Genomic DNA, 22,451 nt, shown 5'->3' with positions numbered 1-22,451 from the left:
GTACGAAGTTTTTTTATGCTCTACTTATAGACGGTCCATGGTTTATTAATAAGATAAATGAAGGTGACTTGGAGAGGTTGTCACATGCAGAAGTCAAACTAGTGATGGAAACTGAAAGTTAATCTCAAATGTGTTAGTTTAAGGAGGATGCTTATCATAAGAGAATTTATCATAAATTTAATTCTGAGATTTATTGAAATAAATTAATAACAAATTATACGAAAGTCATCAAGAAAAATGTTTTACTGTACTAATTTAAATGATAAAAAATAACACAAAATCTCGTGTAGCTGATGCAAAACAACGTTAATTTGTATTCTGTCTAACATTCTTAATTAACAAAATCTTGAATTCTTCAAAGGAAATTGCTAAATTAATTGGCCCCGGTATCATTAAACTGAAATGTTAATCCATTTTAAAATTTACACAAAATACAAAAGTATAGTTTTGTTCCTAATGCTCCATTACAATTAAAAATGGAAAAAAAAAAAAGAGAAGAAAGAAATGGAAAAGATACAAGTAAAAGAAAAATAGAGTAAAAGAATATAATGTTTGAATAGAGATAAATAAGGAAGGACGAAGTGAACAAAATTCTCTCCTCTTATTTCAATATGTAGATATATAAATAAATAAATTATACTAAAATCATTTTTATATTGATTAAAATTAAATTTAAATTAAAATTTTTGTTACTCCATAGTTTTTTTTTCTTCATATAAATTATTTTTATTTATTTTTAATCTTCTAGAGAGTTGTTTGATGTTCTAAAAAAATAAAAAGAATTCACTTTTCTTCTCCATTCACTCAAATTTGGGGAAAACTTGTTCAGGTCCACAAATAATATATCTCCTTATTTTGTTTCTCTTAAATAAATATTAAAAATTTGGGGAAAACTTGTTTAGGTTCACCAAAAAAACATAAACAGGTCAGTTCATGGTTTGGTCTCTAAGAAGGAAGCAACAACGAAAGGTAAATAACAGAGTAAGGACTAGCGTGTAAAAGTGAAAATTAAGATTTAAGATTAAGGAGTTTGAATTTTATATTTGTATTTTGTAAAGTTAAGAGGACTTACAACAAAAAGTAATTCTACTCCCCACAGGTTTCTTCCCTTCTATTTCACCACCTACCTTCTTATGAACACCCAGTTCAATCCCTATTTTGTGAGTACTTAGAACCGCTTGTTAGGCTTGTGCGGTGCCATGGAAACTCTTCATCCATCATCTCCTCCCTCACACCCGAAACTGGAAACAAATATCCATGTAGAAGTCGCAGATTTTAGCGGAGGAGCGTGCGTTGATGAAGGTGATGACTCCCTGTGGGGTGCCTTATGGCCCAAGCCACAATCCTCCATCACGATTATACCCACCACCACGAGCACCAAAATCATAGAGAGCCCTGACCTGCCTCTTGCGAGCATCAACAAGATCCATAATGGTAACCATCTTTCTCCTAACATGTGCTCGGTGTACGTATCAACATTGCAAATAAAATTCTCTAGAAAGTTCTTAAGGACTTTGCGGGTTTTTTCTTAGAATATGCCATTGATTCTCTTGACGTCGGGTTTCGTGATGCCCTGCATGTTGTCTCGCAACACCGTCCTCTGCCCCTTGGCTCCTCCCTTTCCCAAACCCTTGCCTCACTTCCACGACCACTATATCTGCCACCATCACCCCCACCACCATATCCACCACCACCACGGTTCCATTGAAGCCACAGCCTCCACCAAAGCCACTGCTTCCACCACCACCAGGGCTGACGCAGGTCTGCGCTTCATTGACAGTGGTGTTCAGTTGTCATGGTCCTAGCCGTACAGTTCATCGTTCACAACTTTCACTCCCTCTTGTTGCTTCTTCTTCTTCTGACCATGCAACAACAGCATCATCTCTTCAATTTGGTGAGCTCCCTTCGTGGCCTGCACCCATTGGAGCAGAAGTTAGAGCTACTAGTGCTTCCAAGAGCCACAACCAAGCAAAGAAAAGGCACAAGGGTAGGATCAATGCTCTGTGATATAGGTCACCACCCAACCTTCTCGCCATTCACGATGTTGATAACCCTTAGGGTTGTCATTGTCAGGGCCCAAACCATCCCACAAACAAAGCAACTTCACTCATGCTTTTTTTAACCCTACCCCTATTTCTATTTTTTTTAATTGTCCAACCTTGAGGAAAAGGTTGGTTTTCCAACGATGGATAATGATAGAAATACTATACCAGCACATAGTAGGCCCATGAGGATAGTCAATAAGCCAACATACCTCAGAGATTACGAGTAAAGGAATGCAGGGTAAGATTGTCAATTGTGAAAAGCAATCTCACCACCTTATCCACATTTTGGTATAACCACCCAGGATACTTATCCTTTTTTCTGTTATTCAAGAATATTCTGCACCAATTGGCCAATGAATGGCAACAACAACCATGACTTGTACTTCATTATAAATACCACAAATCATGAATACAACAACAGAGAAGAATTATGAAATACCTGCTAGTGTAGTTAGCATAGCATAATTTAATCCTATTCGTAATAGAGTTTGATTCAATCGTGAGGATTGAGGAGCACAAGAATCAACAAGGAGAGGTGACTGACAGAGAAAGGACTAACGTGTAAAAGTGAAAATTAAGATTAAAGATTAAGGAGCTTGAATTTTATATTTGTATTTTGTAAAGTTAAGGGGACTTAAAAAGTAAATTATTTGGTTATATATATATATATATATATATATATATATATATATATATATATATATATATATATATATATATATATATATATAATTATTAAAACAAATAAAGCAATGGATAATTTGTTCCATGGGGTGTGGGCTTTGTCATTTACAATTAGGGTCCAATAATAATCGAGGACAGATATTTATTTTAAGTATAGATGCAAAGTAACTTAGTAAGTTCAGGAGACTGTTGCCCCTATATATATATATATATATATATATATATATATATATATATATATATATATATATATATATATATATTTAGTTTCGCCCCTGCTCGAAATGATGTGTTGTATATCAATTGTTGGTTTGCATAAACTACACTAGATTCTTGTTTTCTAAATATACAGCCATAAAACCTTATTCTTATTCTTGATGCAAAACATGCAAAGAAGGGTGTTGGTATTAAAAGGTCAAGCAATCAGATTTCGTCTATATTTTTATGCATTTAAATTCATACAATTAAATATTTTTCTTGATTTATTGTGACCTTCGTATAATTTGTTATAAATTTATTTAAATAAATCTCAGAATTAAATTTATAAATAATGAAATTCTCTTATGAAAAACATCCTCCTTAAACAAACAAGCACATTTGAGATAAACTTTCAGTTTTCAAGACTAGTTTGACTTCTGTGACAACCTCCGAGCCACCTTCATTATTTATATTATTAATAAACCATGGACCGTCTAAGTATAGCATGACGTTTCACAAAATAGCATCGTTGAAAAAGTATTTATTTTTCGATTCTTTATATATATATAACAGAAAGCCTCCATAAGTAAGACATACAAGCTGTTGAGTAAGATATTGTAATACCAAATACGTACCAAGGCTGTGCAGTGCTTCCTGATTCAAAATATTCTCAGGCCTGCTTTCTTCTCTACGGTAAGAATCTGCGGGCATGAAACTGTAACCCTACCTTCTCCCATCAAATTAAAGAATGCAAATCCAGATGCTTGTGAACAAGGTTTTGTGCATAGTTTACTAGTTTATCTGGCTAATCTAGCAGTATATATAGAGCATGGTGCAAAGCAATTTTTGTGAGTTGTATTTCAAGCTTGAAGCTACTTAAAAAGAGTAAATCATCAATCAAATTCATTTAGTTAAGATGAGCAAGTTCGTTGGTGTGTTCCTGCTGCTTTTGATCACTGTGACCGTTGCTGAATACGACCACAGTTATCCTGAACATGAAAACGAGAAAAATGGTCCATGCGGCAAGTTTAGCACACTTAGAATTTTGACGCATAAACTGCGTCACTGCGAAAAGGCTGCACGAAATGCATGGGCTCCTGTTTCTTCACAGTGCTGCAATGACCTTGTAGAAGTAAGCATCCCTTGCCTCTATGCTGTTTTCTCCTCCGATGCTTTCAAGAGAGTTGGTGTTGATCCCAGAGTCGCAATCACCATTCCCCATCGTTGCCATTTCTCCAACAAGCCATAGATCACAACTTACCTACCTATCATAAATGCCAACATATTTTTCAGGTATATATATGAGCATATCTATCAAGAATAATTATTTATATTTCAAAAACTTTATCCAGAAGCTGCTAAATTGTTATATTTCTATACTGAACTAATTAAATTAAACATGTATATACTCATCACATTTTTGGCTGTTATAAAGTAGCATATGCTGATTCATTGTTTTCTCTAATGTAATTGCAGCTTGTAGATGGCTGGGAACGTTGGTTATGGTTACGCAACCTGAGGTTTTTACAATTCGTCAAAGCTTCAGGATACAGTAGTGTGTGTTGTGTATTGTATGTTGTCAGTTAATAATTTGAGCTCCTTAACTATAAAGGATCATAAATAAGTTACAATTAATATTGTAACAACTTTATTATTATCTATCAAATAACTTCTATGTCTTCCTGAATAATATCCTTTTGGTTGTTTTATGACAATAATTTATATGTATAGATGTTCGCGATATGGGTTCTTGGCCTAGCTGCATAAAATTAACTATATCTGATCTTGTTCATCATTCACATTTAATTGAATTGGTTTGTCGTACAGTTTCCTTGACCTTTTGACCACGCTCTTGATCACTTGCGTTAGCGACAATAGCAGAGCACGTGTTAAAGGTTGCTACAAATTTCTCTGTGACATAATACTACAAAAAGAAAAATGTTAAAGAGAATTCTATAACCGTGTATGCATAACATGATTTTTCTAGATAATAAATTACGGGAAAGTTTAAGATTTTTTTTATCGATAAATATTGATTGTTAGTTTGTTAGTAGGAGGGATCAAATTATGTGATCTTTCCTTCTCTTCCTTTTTATCTTTCACCACCCAACATCCTTATATCACCTCGGCCGGAAAGTTGAAGGAAGTTGGTGGATATTTAGAGGCCACTGTTATTGCACTTATAAGGGTGGGAAATCAATACAAGTATGTGTGGGTGGGTGTCTTGGCATCAATCATATGAAGATGTCTTTGAACCTTGGCTATGATTTGTAACTCAGACTCAAGGGCAATTGTATACTTGATCACTAAGACCCTTCCCCGTTACAAGCATCGGTTTGCTACGCTGGTGTTTCTTGAGCCAATTCACAAAAACTATTTGGACCAACTCATTAAAAGTCAAAATTTTAATATGAAAAAGAAAAAAAACTAAAATGCGGGCCAGTGTCCATCAACTGGCGTGTTTATTGTTGAATATATAAAGCTCATTTAAATGCAACCTATGCAAACTGATTTTAACTGAGGACTTAAATGAGGTGCTAACTCTTATTTCCTTACGGATAATGCTTTTATAATAGTAATTTTTTTTCTTCCATAGCTTGTGAAAATTCAGACTACTTATGGAAGACTATTTTGTTATCTTCTTTCATATTTTCTCCATGCCGTAATTAAAACTAGTTTCGGCTTTGTCTTAGAAAAAGCGAATCCTCTTATATATATCATTTTCTGCTTAAACTTTATGTTTATCTCTAGGAAATTAATCAAAAACTTGAAACAAGGTTGAGCTGATGAAATGCCTAATGCCTCGGGATGAATAATGAGTAACTCGATCATTTTAGTAATTTAAATAATTAATCTCAACATTAATGAAAAAATTACTTCTTCACATTGCACAATTATAAATGTATTAAATATTACTATTATAAAAGCATTATCCGTAAGGAAATAAGAGTTAGCACCTCATGTAACATTGCAGAGTCCACCAAATAATAGTAAAACTAAAAATTATCTATACACTGAATGATAATATGCACAAGATTATGCAGCTAGGCCGAGGAAACTATATGGTGAATAGTTCAATGCAGAAAGTCCTCAGCACAGTCGCAAACCAACAATGTAGTGCATATATGTTTGAGTTGTTGTGGAAAATGAATGTAATACATGTTTGAGTTGTTGTAGAATATACGATAATAGTTCTTCTAATGCACACATCTAACGGACCAATGTTTACACAAACATAGGGTCGAGATTCATTTGCAAACAAATTAAATTTTAAGATTTTCCATAGTTTACTCACACACTCATATTCTCTAAGATACACCAATCCATCCAAATAAAATTAAATTCGAAACAACCAAAAAGATATATTTTACGAAAACGTGAATTTATTTGATAGAGAATAAAATTGTACATTACAAGGTAATTTATTTGTGAGCCTTGATAACAAGCTCAAATTATTAACGGACAACAAACATACAATACACAACACAGATTACTGTATCCTGAAGCTTTGACGAATTGTAAAAACCTCAGGTTGCGTAACCATAGCCAACGTTCTCAGCCATCTACAAGCTGCAATTACATTAGAGAAAACAATGAGCACATGGTATAATTTATACCAGCCAAAAATGTGATGAGTATATACATGTTTAATTTAATTAGTTCAGTATAGTAATATAACAATTTATCAGCTTCTAGATAAAGTTTTTGAAATATAAATAATTATTCTTGATAGATATGCTCATATATATACCTGAAAAATATGTTGGCATTTATGATAGGTAGGTAAGTTGTGGTCTATGGCTTGTTGGAGAAATGGCAACGATGGGGAATGGTGATTGCGACTCTGGGATCAACACCAACTCTCTTGAAAGCATCGGAGGAGAAAACAGCATAGAGGCAAGGGATGCTTACTTCTACAAGGTCATTGCAGCACTGTGAAGAAACAGGAGCCCATGCATTTCGTGCAGCCTTTTCGCAGTGACGCAGTTTATGCGTCAAAATTCTAAGTGTGCTAAACTTGCCGCATGGACCATTTTTCTCGTTTTCATGTTCAGGATAACCGTGGTCGTATTCAGCAACGGTCACAGTGATCAAAAGCAGCAGGAACACACCAACGAACTTGCTCATCTTAACTAAATGAATTTGATTGATGATTTACTCTTTTTAAGTAGCTTCAAGCTTGAAATACAACTCACAAAAATTGCCTTGCACCATGCTCTATATATACTGCTAGATTAGCAAGATAAACTAGTAAACTATGCACAAAACCTTGTTCACAAGCATCTGGATTTGGCATTCTTTAAATTGATGGGAGAAGTTAGGGTTACAGCTTCATGCCCGCAGATTCTTACCGTAGAGAAGAAAGCAGACCTTAGAATATTTTGAATCGGGAAGCACTGCACAGCCTTGGTACGTAGTTGGTATTATAATATCTTACTCAACAGCCTGTATGTCCTTTTTATGGAGGCTTTCTCTTATATATATATAAAGAATCGAAAAATAAATACTTTTTCAACGATGCTATTTTGTGAAACGTCATGCTATACTTAGACGGTCCATGGTTTATTAATAATATAAATAATGAAGGTGGCTCGGAGGTTGTCACAGAAGTCAAACTAGTCTTGAAAACTAAAAAGTTTATCTCAAATGTGCTTGTTTGTTTAAGGAGGATGTTTTTCATAAGAGAATTTCATTATTTATAAATTTAATTCTGAGATTTATTTAAATAAATTTATAACAAATTATACGAAGGTCACAATAAATCAAGAAAAATATTTAATTGTATGAATTTAAATGCATAAAAATATAGACGAAATTTGAATGCTTGACCTTTTAATACCAACACCCTTCTTTGTTTTTCGTCAAGAATAAGGTTTTATTGTTGTATATTTAGAAAACAAGAAAAACAACAATTGTTATACGACACATCATCTAGTTCGAAGAGGGGAGAAACTATATATATATATATATATATATATATATATATATATGGGTAACAGTCGCCTCAACTTACTAAGTTACTTTGCATATATACTTAAAATAAATATCTGCCCTTAATTATTATCGGACCCTAATTGTAAATGACAAAGCCCACACCCCATGAAACAAATTATCCATTGCTTTATCTGTTTTAATAATTATATATATATATATATATATATATATATATATATATAACTAAATAACTTTACAAAATGTAAATATAAAATTCAAGCTCCTTCATCTTTAATCTTAATTTTCACTTTTACATGTTAGTTCTCCCTTTGTAGTCACCTCTCCTTGTTGCTTCTTGTGTTCCTCGGTCCTCACAATTGAATCACACTCTATTACGAATAGGACTAAATTATGTTATGCTAACTACACTAACAGGTATTTCATAATTTTTCTATGTTGTTTTATTCATGATTTAATTTGTTGTATTTATAATGAAGTACAAGTCATGGTTGTTGTTGCCATTCATTGGCCAACTGGTGCAAAATATTCGAGAATAACATGAGTGAAGTTGCTTTGTTTGTGGGTTGGTTTGGGCCCTGACAATGACAACCCTCAAGGGTTATCAACGTCGTGAAAGGCGAGAGGATTGGGTGGTGACCTGCGTCGCAAAGCATTGATCCTATCCCTGTGCCTTTTCTTTGCTTGGCTGTGGCTCTTGGAAGCACTAGCAACTCTAACTTCTGTTCCAATGGGTGCAGGCCACGAATGGAACTCACCAAATTGAAGAGATGATGTTGTTGCTGCATGGTAAAAAGAAGAAAAAGCAACAAGAGGGAGTGAGAGTTGTGAACGACGAACTACACGGCTAAGACCTTGACAACCGAACACCATTGTCAATGAAGCGCAGACTTGCGTCAGTCGTGGTGGTGGTGGAGGTTGTGGCTTCAATGGATACAACCACGGTGGCGGTGGATATGGTGCTAAGGGTGACAGTGGTGTATATGGTGGTTGTGGAAGTGAGGCAAGGGTTTGGGAAAGGGAGGAGTCAAGGGACACATGATAGTGTTGCGCGACAACTTGCAGGGCATCACGAAACCCGGCATCAAGAGAATCAGTGGCATCTTCTAAGAAAAAACACGCAGAGTCCATAATAACTTTCTAGAGAATGTTGTTCGCAATGTTGTTACCTTCACCGAGCACATGCTAGGATAAAGATGGTTACCACTATGGATGTTGTTGATGCTCGCAAAAGGCAGGTCAAGGCTCTCTATGGTTTCGGTGATCGTCGTGGTGGGTATAATCGTGATGGAGGATTGTGGCTTGGGCCATGGAGAATCTCGCAGGGAGTCATCACCTTCATCAACGCACGCTCCTCCGCTAAAATCTGTGACTTCTACATGGATATTTGTTTCCAGTTTCGGGTGTGAGGGGGGAGATGGTGGATGAAGAGTTTCCATGGCACCGCACAAACCTAGCAAGCAGTTCTTAGTACTTGCAAAATAGGGATTGAACTGGGTGTTCATAAGAAGAAGGTAGGTGGTGAAATAGAAGGGAAGAAACCTGTGGGGGATAGAATTACTTTTTGTTGTAAGTCCTCTTAACTTTACAAAATACAAATATAAAATTCAAACTCCTTAATCTTAAATCTTAATTTTCACTTTTACACGCTAGTCCTTACTCTGTTATTTACCTTTCGTTGTTGCTTCCTTCTTAGAGACCTAACCATGAACTAGCCTGTTTATATTTTTTTGGTGAACCTAAACATGTTTCCCCAAATTTTTAATATTTATTTAAGAGAAACAAAATAAGGAGATATATTATTTGTGGACCTGAACAAGTTTTCCCCAAATTTGAGTGAATGGAGGAGAAAAGTGAATTCTTTTTATTTTTTTAGAACATCAAACAACTCTCTAGAAGATTAAAAATAAATAAAAATAATTTATATGAAGAAAAAAAAACTATGGAGTAACAAAAATTTGAATTTAAATTTAATTTTAATCAATATAAAAATGATTTTAGTATAATTTATTTATTTATATATCTACATATTGAAATAAGAGGAGAGAATTTTGTTCACTTCGTCCTTCCTTATTTATCTCTATTCAAACATTATATTTTTTTACTCTATTTTTCTTTTACTTGTATCTTTTCCATTTCTTTCTTCTCTTTTTTTTTTCCATTTTTAATTGTAATGGAGCATTAGGAACAAAACTATACTTTTGTATTTTGGGTAAATTTTAAAATGGATTAACATTTCAGTTTAATGATACCGGGGCCAATTAATTTAGCAATTTCCTTTGAAGAATTCAAGATTTTGTTAATTAAGAATGTTAGACAGAATACAAATTAACGTTGTTTTGCATCAGCTACACGAGATTTTGTGTTATTTTTTATCATTTAAATTAGTACAGTAAAACATTTTTCTTGATGACTTTCGTATAATTTGTTATTAATTTATTTCAATAAATCTCAGAATTAAATTTATGATAAATTCTCTTATTATAAGCATCCTCCTTAAACTAACACATTTGAGATTAACTTTCAGTTTCCATCACTAGTTTGACTTCTGCATGTGACAACCTCTCCAAGTCACCTTCATTTATCTTATTAATAAACCATGGACCGTTTATAAGTACAGCATGGCTTGTAACAAAATAGTATCTTTTATAGTAATTGTTTACACAAATACTAGTAATAATTGGTATGTTTTAATCAAGTAATTTAGAATTGAAATCTTGAATTGAAATCTTGATTAATCCTTAAACATGAAATGCATTATATTGAGAAAAAAAATCTATTTTATATTTATTTATGATCTCTAATAAAAATTAATTACTGTTTTCTACCGAGAACTATTTCGTATTAATATTATCATTAGAAAATAATAACATCGTTGAAAAAAGTACAAAAGTACAGTATTTGTTTTTCTATTATTTAAATCTGTAAGAATTTGTAATACCAACTACGCATCAAGGTAGGTAGATCATCGCGTGCTTCTTCTCTTAGTAAGAATCTGCGGGCATGCATGCAGCTCTAGCTTCGATCTTTTCTCCCATGAAACTAAAGAATGCAAAATCCAGATGCTAGCTTGCGAACCAGGTTTAATTTGGTACACAGTTATTTATTTGGCTAGCTAGCTAATCCTGGCAATATATATATAGACCATAGTGCTAGCCAATTTAAATTTGTGAGTTGCATTCGAAGCTTGAAACTAGCTAGCTACTTAAAAAGAGTAAATCATCAATCAAATTCATTTAGTTAAGATGGGCAAGTTTGTTGGGTTGTTCCTGCTGGTTTTGGTCAGTGTGGCCGTTGCTGAATACGACAACGGTTATCCTGAACATGAAAACGAGAAAAATGGCCCATGCGGCAAGTTTAGCACACTTAGAATTTTGACGCATAAACTGCGTCACTGCGAAAAGGCTGCACGAGATGCGTGGGCTCCTGTTTCTTCACAGTGCTGCAATGACCTTGTAGAAGTAAGCATCCCTTGCCTCTATGCTGTTTTCTCCTCTGATGCTTTCAAGAGAGTTGGTGTTGATCCCAGAGTCGCAATCACTATTCCCCATCGTTGCCATTTCGCCAACAAGCCATAGACCACAACTTTCCTACCTATCATAAATGCCAACATATTTTTCAGGTATATATATGAGCATATCTATCAAGAATAATTATTTATATTTCAAAAACTTTATCCAGAAGCTGATAAATTGTTATATTTCTATACTGAAATAATTAAATTAAACATGTATATACTAATCACATTTTTGGCTGTTATAAAGTAGCATATGTTGATTCATTGTTTTCTCTAATGTAGTTGCAGCTTGTAGATGGCTGGGAACGTTGGTTATGGTTACGCAACCTGAGGTTTTCACAATTCGTCAAAGCTTCAGGATACAATAGTGTGTGTTGTGTATTGTATGTTTTGTTAATAATTTGAGCTTGTTATCAAGGCTCACGAATAAATTACCTTGTAATGTACAATTTTATTCTCTCTCAAATAAATTCACCTTTTCTTAAAATGTATCTTTTTGGTTGTTTCAAATTTAATTTTATTTGGATGGGTTGGTGTATCGTAGAGAATATGAGTGTGTTTGAGTAAACTATGGAAAATCTTAAAAATTAATTTGTTTGCAAATGAATCTCAACCCTATGTTTGAGTAAACATTGGTCCATTAGATTTGTGCATTAGAACAACTATTATCGTATATTGCGCAAGAACTCAAACATGTACTATAAAGGATTCTGTGATAGAATAATTCTGTTATGTATTTCATGATTTGCTAAGACATAAATATATACAATAGGGTTATAGTAAAATCTCTTAAGATTGAACTATACAGATTGATTCTCCAAATAAAACTCCTAAGATTACGTCTTGGCTAAAAACAAATTAATTTACATGATTACAGACTAATAATACCGGATAATATAATAATTGCACATAATTTCACACCGATTCTGTTATCTCCTAATATCTCATCATGATATCATTACCCTTCTCAAGTTGAGCATCTAAATTACATATCTCTAACTTGCACAACAGAGAGGTGAATTGAGTGGGACCAAGAGCCTTAGTAAAAATATCAGCTAATCGTGCATGTGTAGAAACATAAGTAGGTGCAATATTGTCAGTGAGATACTCATCACGAATGAAGTGGCAATCTACTTGAATGTGCTTGGTGTGCTCATGAAAAACAGGGTTCTTGACAATATGAAGCACTGCTTGACTATCACAATGAAGTCGCATAGTCTGAGAATGAGAGATACCAAGACTATGGAGAAGACCTTTTAACTGTTTCAATTCTCCTGTTACAGCTGTCATGGATCGATACTCAGCCTCAGTGGAGGAGTGAGATACTGTTTGTTGTTTCTTAGTTTTCCATGAAATTGGAGAAGATCCAAGTAGAACAAATCATCCGGTAAGGGACTTATGAGTTAAAGGACATCTAACCCAATCAGAGTCACACAAACTAGATAGTTGCAAGTCAAAATCCTTACGCAACAAAACACCCTGTCCTGGATTCCCTTTCAGGTATTGAACAACACAGAGAGCAGCCTCCCAATGGGTCTCTTTAGGTGCTTGCATAAATTGAGACAACACATGCACACAGTATGAAAGCTCGGGTCTCATAAAACATAGGTAAATGAGACGACCTACTAACCGCCTATGCTGATCAGGATGAGGAAAAAACAAGTCTACTGCAAGTGCTAGACGATGATTATGTTCAATTGGCACATTTGATGGCTCAGCTCCCAGAAGTCCAGTTTCGGCTATAATTTCCAAAGCATATTTGCGTTGACAAAGAAAGATACCCGCGGAAGATTGCACCACTTCAACACCCAAGAAATATTTGAGGATCCCCAAGTCTTTCATGTGAAAGCAATTGTGTAAATAGGCTTTACATTTGATGATAGCTTCATGATTATCTCCTGAAATGATTAGGTCATCAACATACACTAACACTACAATATGTACCCTTGGTCTTTGCAAGACGAAAAGAGAATAATTAGATAGAGAATGCCGAAATCCGTAGTGTTTAAGTGCAGCGGATAGCTTGGCAAACCAACAATGAGACATCTGTTTGAGTCCATATAAGGACTTGTTGATTTTATACACCATGCCATATTGCTGAGGAAGAAAGCCAGGAGGCAGCTTCATGTACAAAACCTCCTTAAGGTCTCCGTGTGAAAATGCATTGTGTACATCCATCTAATGTAATTCCCAAGCTCGTGTGGCTGTTACGGCTAACACTGTGCGGACTGTTATCATTTTTACAACGGTGAAAAAGTCTGTGTAATCGATCCCCTCCTTTTGATGATTGCAAAGAATTACTAACCTTGCTTTGAACCATTCTACACTTCCATCAGCTTTATTCTTTATTTTGTACACCCACTTGCAGCCAAGTGCTTTCTTTCCTGAAGGTAATTGTGTGACTGTCCAAGCTTCATTGGTTTCAAGGGCATGTATCTCACTTTTTATTACATTTCTCCATCGATTGTCTTTCACCGCGTTAGTATAAGTGACAGGCTCCTTTTCCTGTGAAATGGATGCAAGAAAAGCACGATGTGCAAGAGAAAAATGGTCATAATTCACATAATCAGTTATGGGATAGGGCGCACCCGAGTCTGCCTTTGGAGAAGGTGAACAGTTGGATGGGCTCAATCTTTTGATGGTATTTGTCACATAATCTTGCAATCGAGTAGAAGGTTGTTTGGTTCTGTGTCCTCTACCAAATAATGGTTCGGTTGGTGATATAGATGGAAGCATTATATCTTGTGTGTCCATATTTTGGAGAGTAACACCTTGTTCATCGAACCCCATATTTGGCTTACCCCCTCTATCATCCATTGCCATATTACCACTTTCTTCAGTACCTCTTATGTGATCCGTTTCTTCTACACCATCAGTCACATCACCAACAATTTCTTCATACCTCCAATTTTTAAGAGGAACATCTTCTTGGGTAGTAACATCAATAAAAAAAGGATACTTGGTCTCAACGAATTCAACATCTCGAAAGACAAAAATTTCTTTTGTTTCTAAGTCAAACAGCTTCCACCCTTTCTTGCCATATAGGCAGCCAATAAAAACACAGTTCTTACTCCTACTTGCAAATTTATCACCATTCCTTCTTTGATTATGGGCGTAACATAAGGAGCCAAATATTCTCAAATGTTCATATGCAGTTTACTGCTCATATAGCATCTCATATGGAGTTTTCCCATTCAAAACAGTGGAAGGAGTTCGAAGTGAGTGTGACTGAAGGTGTAGAAGAAACGAATCACACAGGAGGTACTAAAGAAAGTGGTGATATGACAATGGATGATAGAGGGGGTGACCCATCAGTGGATTGCCACTTCATTCGTGACGAGTATCTCACTGGCAATATTGCACCTACTTATGTTCCTACACATGCACAATTAGCTGATATTTTTACTAAGGCTCTTGATCCCACTCAGTTCAACTCTTTGTCGTGCAAGTTGGGGATATCTAATTTACATGCTCCAACTTGATGGGGATAATGATATCATGATGAGATAACAGTGTGAAATTATGTGCAATTATTATATTATCCCGTATTATTAGTCTGTGATCATGTAAATTAATTTGCTTTTAGTCAAGACGTAATCTTAGGAGTTTTATTTGGAGAATCAATCTGTATAGTTCAATCTTAAGAGATTTCACTATAACCCTCTTATATATATTTAAGTCTTAGTAAATCATGAAATACATAACAGAATTATTCTGTCACAGAATCCTTTATAGTACATGTTTGAGTTCTTGTGCAATATACGATAATAGTTGTTCTAATGCACAAATCTAATGGACCAATGTTTACTCAAACATAGGGTTGAGATTCATTTGCAAACAAATTAAATTTTAAGATTTTCCATAGTTTACTCAAACACACTCATATTCTCTAAGATACACCAATCCATCCAAATAAAATTAAATTCGAAACAACCAAAAAGATATATTTTAAGAAAACGTGAATTTATTTGATAGAGAATAAAATTGTACGTTACAAGGTAATTTATTTGTGAGCCTTGATAACAAGCTCAAATTATTAACGGACAACAAACATACAGTACACAACACAGACTACTGTATCCTGAAGCTTTGACGAATTGTAAAAACCTCAGGTTGCGTAACCATAACCAACGTTCTCAGCCATCTACAAGCTGCAATTACATTAGAGAAAACAATGAATCAGCATATGCTACTTTATAACAGCCAAAAATGTGATGAATTTAATTAGTTCAGTATAGAAATATAACAATTTATCAGCTTCTAGATAAAGTTTTTGAAATATAAATAATTATTCTTGATAGATATATGCTCATATATATACCTGAAAAATATGTTTTCATTTATGATAGGTAGGTAAGTTGTGGTCTATGGCTTGTTGGCGAAATGGCAACGATGGGGAATAGTGATTGCGACTCTGGGATCAACACCAACTCTCTTGAAAGCATCAGAGGAGAAAACAGCATAGAGGCAAGGGATGCTTACTTCTACAAGGTCATTGCAGCACTGTGAAGAAACAGGAGCCCACGCATCTCGTGCAGCCTTTTCGCAGTGACGCAGTTTATGCGTCAAAATTCTAAGTGTGCTAAACTTGCCGCATGGGCCATTTTTCTCGTTTTCATGTTCAGGATAACCGTTGTCGTATTCAGCAACGGCCACACTGACCAAAACCAGCAGGAACAACCCAACAAACTTGCCCATCTTAACTAAATGAATTTGATTGATGATTTACTCTTTTTAAGTAGCTAGCTAGTTTCAAGCTTCGAATGCAACTCACAAATTTAAATTGGCTAGCACTATGGTCTATATATATATTGCCAGGATTAGCTAGCTAGCCAAATAAATAACTGTGTACCAAATTAAACCTGGTTCGCAAGCTAGCATCTGGATTTTGCATTCTTTAGTTTCATGGGAGAAAAGATCGAGGCTAGAGCTGCATGCATGCCCGCAGATTCTTACTAAGAGATGAAGCACACGATGATCTACCTACCTTGATGCGTAGTTGGTATTACAAATTCTTACAGATTTAAATAATAGAAAAACAAATACTGTACTTTTGTACTTTTTTCAACGATGTTATTATTTTCTAATGATAATATTAATACCAAATAGTTTTTGATAGGAAAAAGTGATTAATTTTTATTAGAGATCATAAATACACATAAAATAGATTTTTTTCTCAATATAATGTATTTTATGTTTAATGATTAATCAAGATTTTAATTCTAAATCATTTGATTAAAAATTATTACTGGTACTTATGTAAATAATTACTATAAAAGATACTATTTTGTGACAAGCCCTGCTGTACTTATATAGTTTATTAATAAGATAAATGATGGTGACTTGGAGAGTTGTCACATGCAGAAGTCAAACTAGTGATGGAAACTGAAAGTGAATCCCAAATGTGTTAGTTTAAGGAGGATGCTTATCATAAGAGAATTTATCATAAATTTAATTCTGAGATTTATTGAAATAAATTAATAACAAATTATACGAAAGTCATTAGATCAAGAAAAATGTTTTACTGTACTAATTTAAATGATAAAAAATAGACAAAATCTCGTGTAGCTGATGCAAAACAACGTTAATTTGTATTCTCTCTAACATTCTTAATTAACAAAATCTTGAATTCTTCAAACGAAATTGTTAAATTAATTAGCCCCGGGTATCATTAAACTGAAATGTTAATCCATTTTAAAATTTACACAAAATACAAAAGTATAGTTTTTTTCCTAATGCTCCATTACAATTAAAAATGGAAAAAAAAAGAGAAGAAAGAAATAAGAGAGAAAGAAATGAAAAAGATACAAGTAAAAGAAAAATAGAGTAAAAAAAATATAATGTTTGAATAGAGATAAATAAGGAAGGACGAAGTGAAAAAAATTCTCTCCTCTTATTTCAATATGTAGATATATAAATAAATAAATTATACTAAAATCATTTTTATATAGATTAAAATTAAATTCAAATTCAAATTTTTGTTACTTCATAGTTTTTTTTCTTCATATAAATTATTTTTATTTATTTTTAATCTTCTAGAGAGTTGTTTGATGTTCTAAAAAAATAAAAAGAATTCACTTTTCTCCTCCATTCACTCAAATTTGGGGAAAACTTGTTCAGGTCCACAAATAATATATCTCCTTATTTTGTTTCTCTTAAATAAATATTAAAAATTTGGGGAAAACTTGTTTAGGTTCACCAAAAAAACATAAACAGGCTACTTCATGGTTTGGTCTCTAAGCAAGAAGCAACAATGAAAGGTAAATAACAGAGTAAGGACTAGCGTGTAAAAGTGAAAATTAAGATTTAAGATTTAAGATTAAGGAGTTTGAATTTTATATTTGTATTTTGTAAAGTTAAGGGGACTTACAACAAAAAGTAATTCTACCCCCCACAGGTTTCTTCCCTTCTATTTCACCACCTACCTTCTTATGAACATCCTGTTCAATCCCTATTTTGTGAGTACTCAGAACCGCTTGTTAGGCTTGTGCGATACCATGGAAACTCTTCATCCACCATCTCCCCCCTCACACCCGAAACTGGAAACAAATATCCATGTAGAAGTCGCACATTCTAGCGGAGGAGCGTGTGTTGATGAAGGTGATGACTCCCTGTGGGGTGCCCTATGGCTCGAGCCACACTCCTCCATCACGGTTATACCCACCACGACGAGCACCAAAATCATAGAGAGCCCTGACTTTCCTCTTGCGAGCATCAACAACATCCATAGTGGTAACCATCTTTCTCCTAGCATGTGCTCGGTGTACGTAACAACATTGCAAATAAAATTCTCTAGAAAGTTCTTAAGGACTTTACGGGTTTTTTCTTAGAATATGCCATTGATTCTCTTGACGTCGGGTTTCGTGATACCCTGCATGTTGTCTCGCAGCACCGTTCTGTGCCCCTTGGCTCCTCCCTTTCCCAAACCCTTGCCTCACTTCCACGACCACCATATCTGCCACCATCACCCCCACCACCACCACGGTTGTATCCATTGAAGCCACAGCCTCCACCAAAGCCACCGCTTCCACCACCACCAAGGCTGACGCGGGTCTGCGCTTCATTGACAGTGGTGTTCGGTTGTCATGGTCCTAGCCGTACAGTTCATCGTTCACAAATTTCACTCCCTCTTGTTGCTTCTTCTTCTTCTAACCATGCAACAACAACATCATCTCTTCAATTTGGTGAGCTCCCTTCGTGGCTTGCACCCATTGGAGCAGAAGTTAGAGCTGCTAGTGCTTCCAAGAGCCACAGCCAAGCAAAGATAAGGCACAAGGATAGGATCAATGCTCTGTGACGCAGGTCACCACCCAACCTTCTCGCCTTTCATGATGTTGATAACCCTTAGGGTTGTCATTGTCAGGGCCCAAACCAGCCCACAAACAAAGCAACTTCACTCATGTTTTTTTTTAACCCTGTTTCTATTTTTTTTTATTGTCCAACCTTGAGGAAAAGGTTGATTTTCCAACGATAGATAATGAGAGAAATACTATACCAGCACATAGTAGGCCCATGAGGATAGTCAATAAGCCAACATACCTCAGAGATTGCGAGTAAAGGAATGCAAGGTAGGATTGTCAATTGTGAAAAGCAATCTCACCACCATATCAACATTTTGGTATAACCACCCATGATACTTATCCTTTTTTATGTTATTCTAGAATATTCTGCACCAATTGGCCAATGAATGGCAACAACAACCATGACTTGTACTTCATTATAAATACCACAAATCATGAATACAACAACAGAGAAAAATATTGAAATACCTGTTAGTGTAGTTAGCATAGCATAATTTAGTCCTATTCGTAACAGAGTGTGATTCAATCGTGAGGATTGAGGAGCACAAGAAGCAACAAGGAGAGGTGACTGACGGAGGAAGGACTAACGTGTAAAAGTGAAAATTAAGATTAAAGATTAAGGAGCTTGAATTTTATATTTGTATTATGTAAAGTTAAGGGGACTTACAACAAAAAGTAAATTATTTGGTTATATATATATATATATATATATATATATATATATATATATAAATATTTTCGCCCCTGCTCGAACTAGATGATGTGTTGTATATCAATTGTTGTTTTGCATAAACTACACTAGATTCTTGTTTTCTAAATATACAGCAATAAAACCTTATTCTTATTCTTGACGAAAACAAAGAAGGGTGTTGGTATTAAAAGGTCAAGCAATCAGATTTCGTCTATATTTTTATGTATTTAAATTCATACAATCAAAAAAAAATCTTGATTTATTCTGACCTTCGTATAATTTGTTATAAATTTATTTAAATAAATCTCAGAATTAAATTTATAAATAATGAAATTCTCTTATGAAAAACATCCTCCTTAAACAAACAAGCACATTTGAGATAAACTTTCAGTTTTCAAGACTAGTTTGACTTCTGTGACAACCTCCGAGCCACCTTCATTATTTATATTATTAATAAACCATGGACCGTCTAAGTATAGCATGACGTTTCACAAAATAGCATCGTTGAAAAAGTATTTATTTTTCGATTCTTTATATATATATAACAGAAAGCCTCCATAAGTAAGACATACAAGCTGTTGAGTAAGATATTGTAATACCAAATACGTACCAAGGCTGTGCAGTGCTTCCTGATTCAAAATATTCTCAGGCCTGCTTTCTTCTCTACGGTAAGAATCTGCGGGCATGAAACTGTAACCCTACCTTCTCCCATCAAATTAAAGAATGCAAATCCAGATGCTTGTGAACAAGGTTTTGTGCATAGTTTACTAGTTTATCTGGCTAATCTAGCAGTATATATAGAGCATGGTGCAAAGCAATTTTTGTGAGTTGTATTTCAAGCTTGAAGCTACTTAAAAAGAGTAAATCATCAATCAAATTCATTTAGTTAAGATGAGCAAGTTCGTTGGTGTGTTCCTGCTGCTTTTGATCACTGTGACCGTTGCTGAATACGACCACAGTTATCCTGAACATGAAAACGAGAAAAATGGTCCATGCGGTAAGTTTAGCACACTTAGAATTTTGACGCATAAACTGCGTCACTGCGAAAAGGCTGCACGAAATGCATGGGCTCCTGTTTCTTCACAGTGCTGCAATGACCTTGTAGAAGTAAGCATCCCTTGCCTCTATGCTGTTTTCTCCTCCGATGCTTTCAAGAGAGTTGGTGTTGATCCCAGAGTCGCAATCACCATTCCCCATCGTTGCCATTTCGCCAACAAGCCATAGACCACAACTTTCCTACCTATCATAAATTCCAACATATTTTTCAGGTATATATATGAGCATATCTATCAAGAATAATTATTTATATTTCAAAAACTTTATCCAGAAGCTGATAAATTGTTATATTTCTATACTGAACTAATTAAATTAAACATGTATATACTCATCACATTTTTGGCTGTTATAAAGTAGCATATGCTGATTCATTGTTTTCTCTAATGTAATTGCAGCTTGTAGATGGCTGGGAACGTTGGTTATGGTTACGCAACCTGAGGTTTTTACAATTCGTCAAAGCTTCAGGATACAGTAGTGTGTGTTGTGTATTGTATGTTGTCAGTTAATAATTTGAGCTCCTTAACTATAAAGGCTCATAAATAAGTTACAATTAATATTGTAACAACTTTATTATTATCTATCAAATAACTTCTATGTCTTCCTGAATAATATCCTTTTGGTTGTTTTATGACAATAATTTATATATATAGATGTTCGCGATATGGGTTCTTGGCCTAGCTGCATAAAATTAACTATATGTGATCTTGTTCATCATTGACAGTTAATTGAATTGGTTTGTCGTACAGTTTCCTTGACCTTTTGACCACGCTCTTGATCACTGCGTTAGCGACAATAGCAGAGTATGTGTTAAAGGTTGCTACAAATTTCTATATGACATAATACTACAAAAAGAAAAATGTTAAAGAGAATTCTATAACCGTGTATGCATAACATGATTTTTCTAGATAATAAATTACGGGAAAGTTTAAGATTTTTTTTATCAATAAATATTGATTGTTAGTTTGTTAGTAAGAAGGATCAAATTATGTGATCTTTCCTTCTTTTCCTTTTTATCTTTCACCACCCAACATCCTTATATCACCTCGGCCGGAAAGTTGAAGGAAGTTGGTGGATATTTAGAGGCCACTGTTATTGCACTTATAAGGGTGGGAAATCAATACAAGTATGTGTAGGTGGGTGTCTTGGCATCAATCATATGAAGATGTCTTTGAACCTTGGCTATGATTTGTAACTCAGAGTACTCAAGGGCAATTGTATACTTGATCACTAAGACCCTTCCCCGTTACAAGCATCGGTATGCTACGCTGGTGTTTCTTGAGCCAATTCACAAAAACTATTTGGACCAACTCATTAAAAGTCAAAATTTTAATATGAAAAAGAAAAAAACTAAAATGCGGGCCAGTGCCATCAACTGGCGTGTTTATTGTTGAATATATAAAGCTCATTTAAATGCAACCTATGCAAACTGATTTTAACTGAGGACTTAAATGAGGTGCTAACTCTTATTTCCTTACGGATAATGCTTTTATAATAGTATTTTTTTTCCATATTTTATGAAAATTCAGACTACTTATGAAAGACTATTTTGTTATCTTCTTTCATATTTTCTCCATGCCGTAATTAAAACTAGTTTCGGCTTTGTCTTAGAAAAAACGAATCCTCTTATATATATCATTTATGAAAAGGTCAACAATAGGGGTGGTCTTTGCGCTATTGCACATGCTGGTGCTAAATCTAGGACAACAGATTTAAGGTCATAGAAACAGTTTACTTATTAAGCCTGGGACAGTGTCTTGACAGCATCATATACCAGTACCTAGGATATGCTTCAAAGAATTGTGGTTGCTGTATACAGATGAGAATTCACTCAAACCCCAGTTAACATCAGTTTAATTAGCTTTTTAGTGGAGCTGTTCATTTGTTATTTGAACACAAAATTTGATCACATACTATGTGACGTTACATTCAATTGTTTTTATTTTTTCATTTTTCCATTTATCCTTTAGATCACTTTTATACATTTCCAGAATATGTATTCTGAAATT

The 22,451-nt window shown here is 34.5% G+C and overlaps 2 protein-coding genes and 1 long non-coding RNA gene across 8 annotated transcripts; 2 read left to right on the top strand and 1 right to left on the bottom strand.

Annotated features, from left to right (window-relative positions):
- Positions 1–3,775: 3,775 nt before the first annotated feature.
- Positions 3,776–4,614, top strand: LOC114396255. Its single transcript, XR_003663266.1, has 2 exons — positions 3,776–4,220; positions 4,404–4,614. It is a non-coding gene; the product is annotated as an uncharacterized LOC114396255 (long non-coding RNA).
- A 1,678-nt stretch (positions 4,615–6,292) lies between these two features.
- Positions 6,293–16,184, bottom strand: LOC114396251. 3 transcript variants are annotated; one of them, XR_003663263.1, is made up of 2 exons: positions 6,679–7,114; positions 6,293–6,497 (listed from the first exon to the last, which is right to left on the bottom strand). XR_003663263.1 is itself a non-coding variant. In XM_028358153.1 (2 exons), exon 1 carries the CDS (start codon positions 16,093–16,095, stop codon positions 15,763–15,765), a length of 333 nt encoding a protein of 110 aa, XP_028213954.1. In that variant the 5' UTR covers positions 16,096–16,184; the 3' UTR covers positions 6,293–6,497; positions 15,719–15,762. The 3 variants fall into 3 exon arrangements, 2 of the variants coding, with proteins under 2 accessions (XP_028213954.1, XP_028213953.1); XM_028358153.1 differs by lacking the exon at positions 6,679–7,114 and adding an exon at positions 15,719–16,184; XM_028358152.1 differs by lacking the exons at positions 6,293–6,497; positions 6,679–7,114 and adding exons at positions 15,342–15,548; positions 15,719–16,184.
- On the top strand, positions 11,043–21,170 carry LOC114396252. 4 transcript variants are annotated; one of them, XM_028358156.1, is made up of 2 exons: positions 11,043–11,502; positions 20,841–21,118. In XM_028358156.1, the coding sequence occupies exon 1, from the start codon at positions 11,126–11,128 to the stop codon at positions 11,456–11,458; it is 333 nt and encodes a 110-aa protein (XP_028213957.1). In that variant the 5' UTR covers positions 11,043–11,125; the 3' UTR covers positions 11,459–11,502; positions 20,841–21,118. The 4 variants fall into 4 exon arrangements, 3 of the variants coding, with proteins under 3 accessions (XP_028213957.1, XP_028213956.1, XP_028213958.1); XM_028358155.1 differs by lacking the exon at positions 20,841–21,118 and adding an exon at positions 11,680–11,945; XM_028358157.1 differs by lacking the exon at positions 20,841–21,118 and adding an exon at positions 11,686–11,901.
- Positions 21,171–22,451: the final 1,281 nt, after the last annotated feature.

Source organism: Glycine soja, chromosome 18 (assembly GCF_004193775.1).
Source record: "Glycine soja cultivar W05 chromosome 18, ASM419377v2, whole genome shotgun sequence".
NCBI classification, from domain to species: Eukaryota; Viridiplantae; Streptophyta; class Magnoliopsida; order Fabales; family Fabaceae; genus Glycine; species Glycine soja.
This window is presented reverse-complemented; position numbering and strand designations above follow the sequence as displayed.

Coding starts and splice junctions, on each gene's coding strand:
- LOC114396251 (XM_028358153.1), bottom strand. CDS start 16,095: ATGGGCAAGTTTGTTGGGTTGTTCCTGCTGGTTTTGGTCAGTGTGGCC.
- LOC114396252 (XM_028358156.1), top strand. CDS start 11,126: ATGGGCAAGTTTGTTGGGTTGTTCCTGCTGGTTTTGGTCAGTGTGGCC.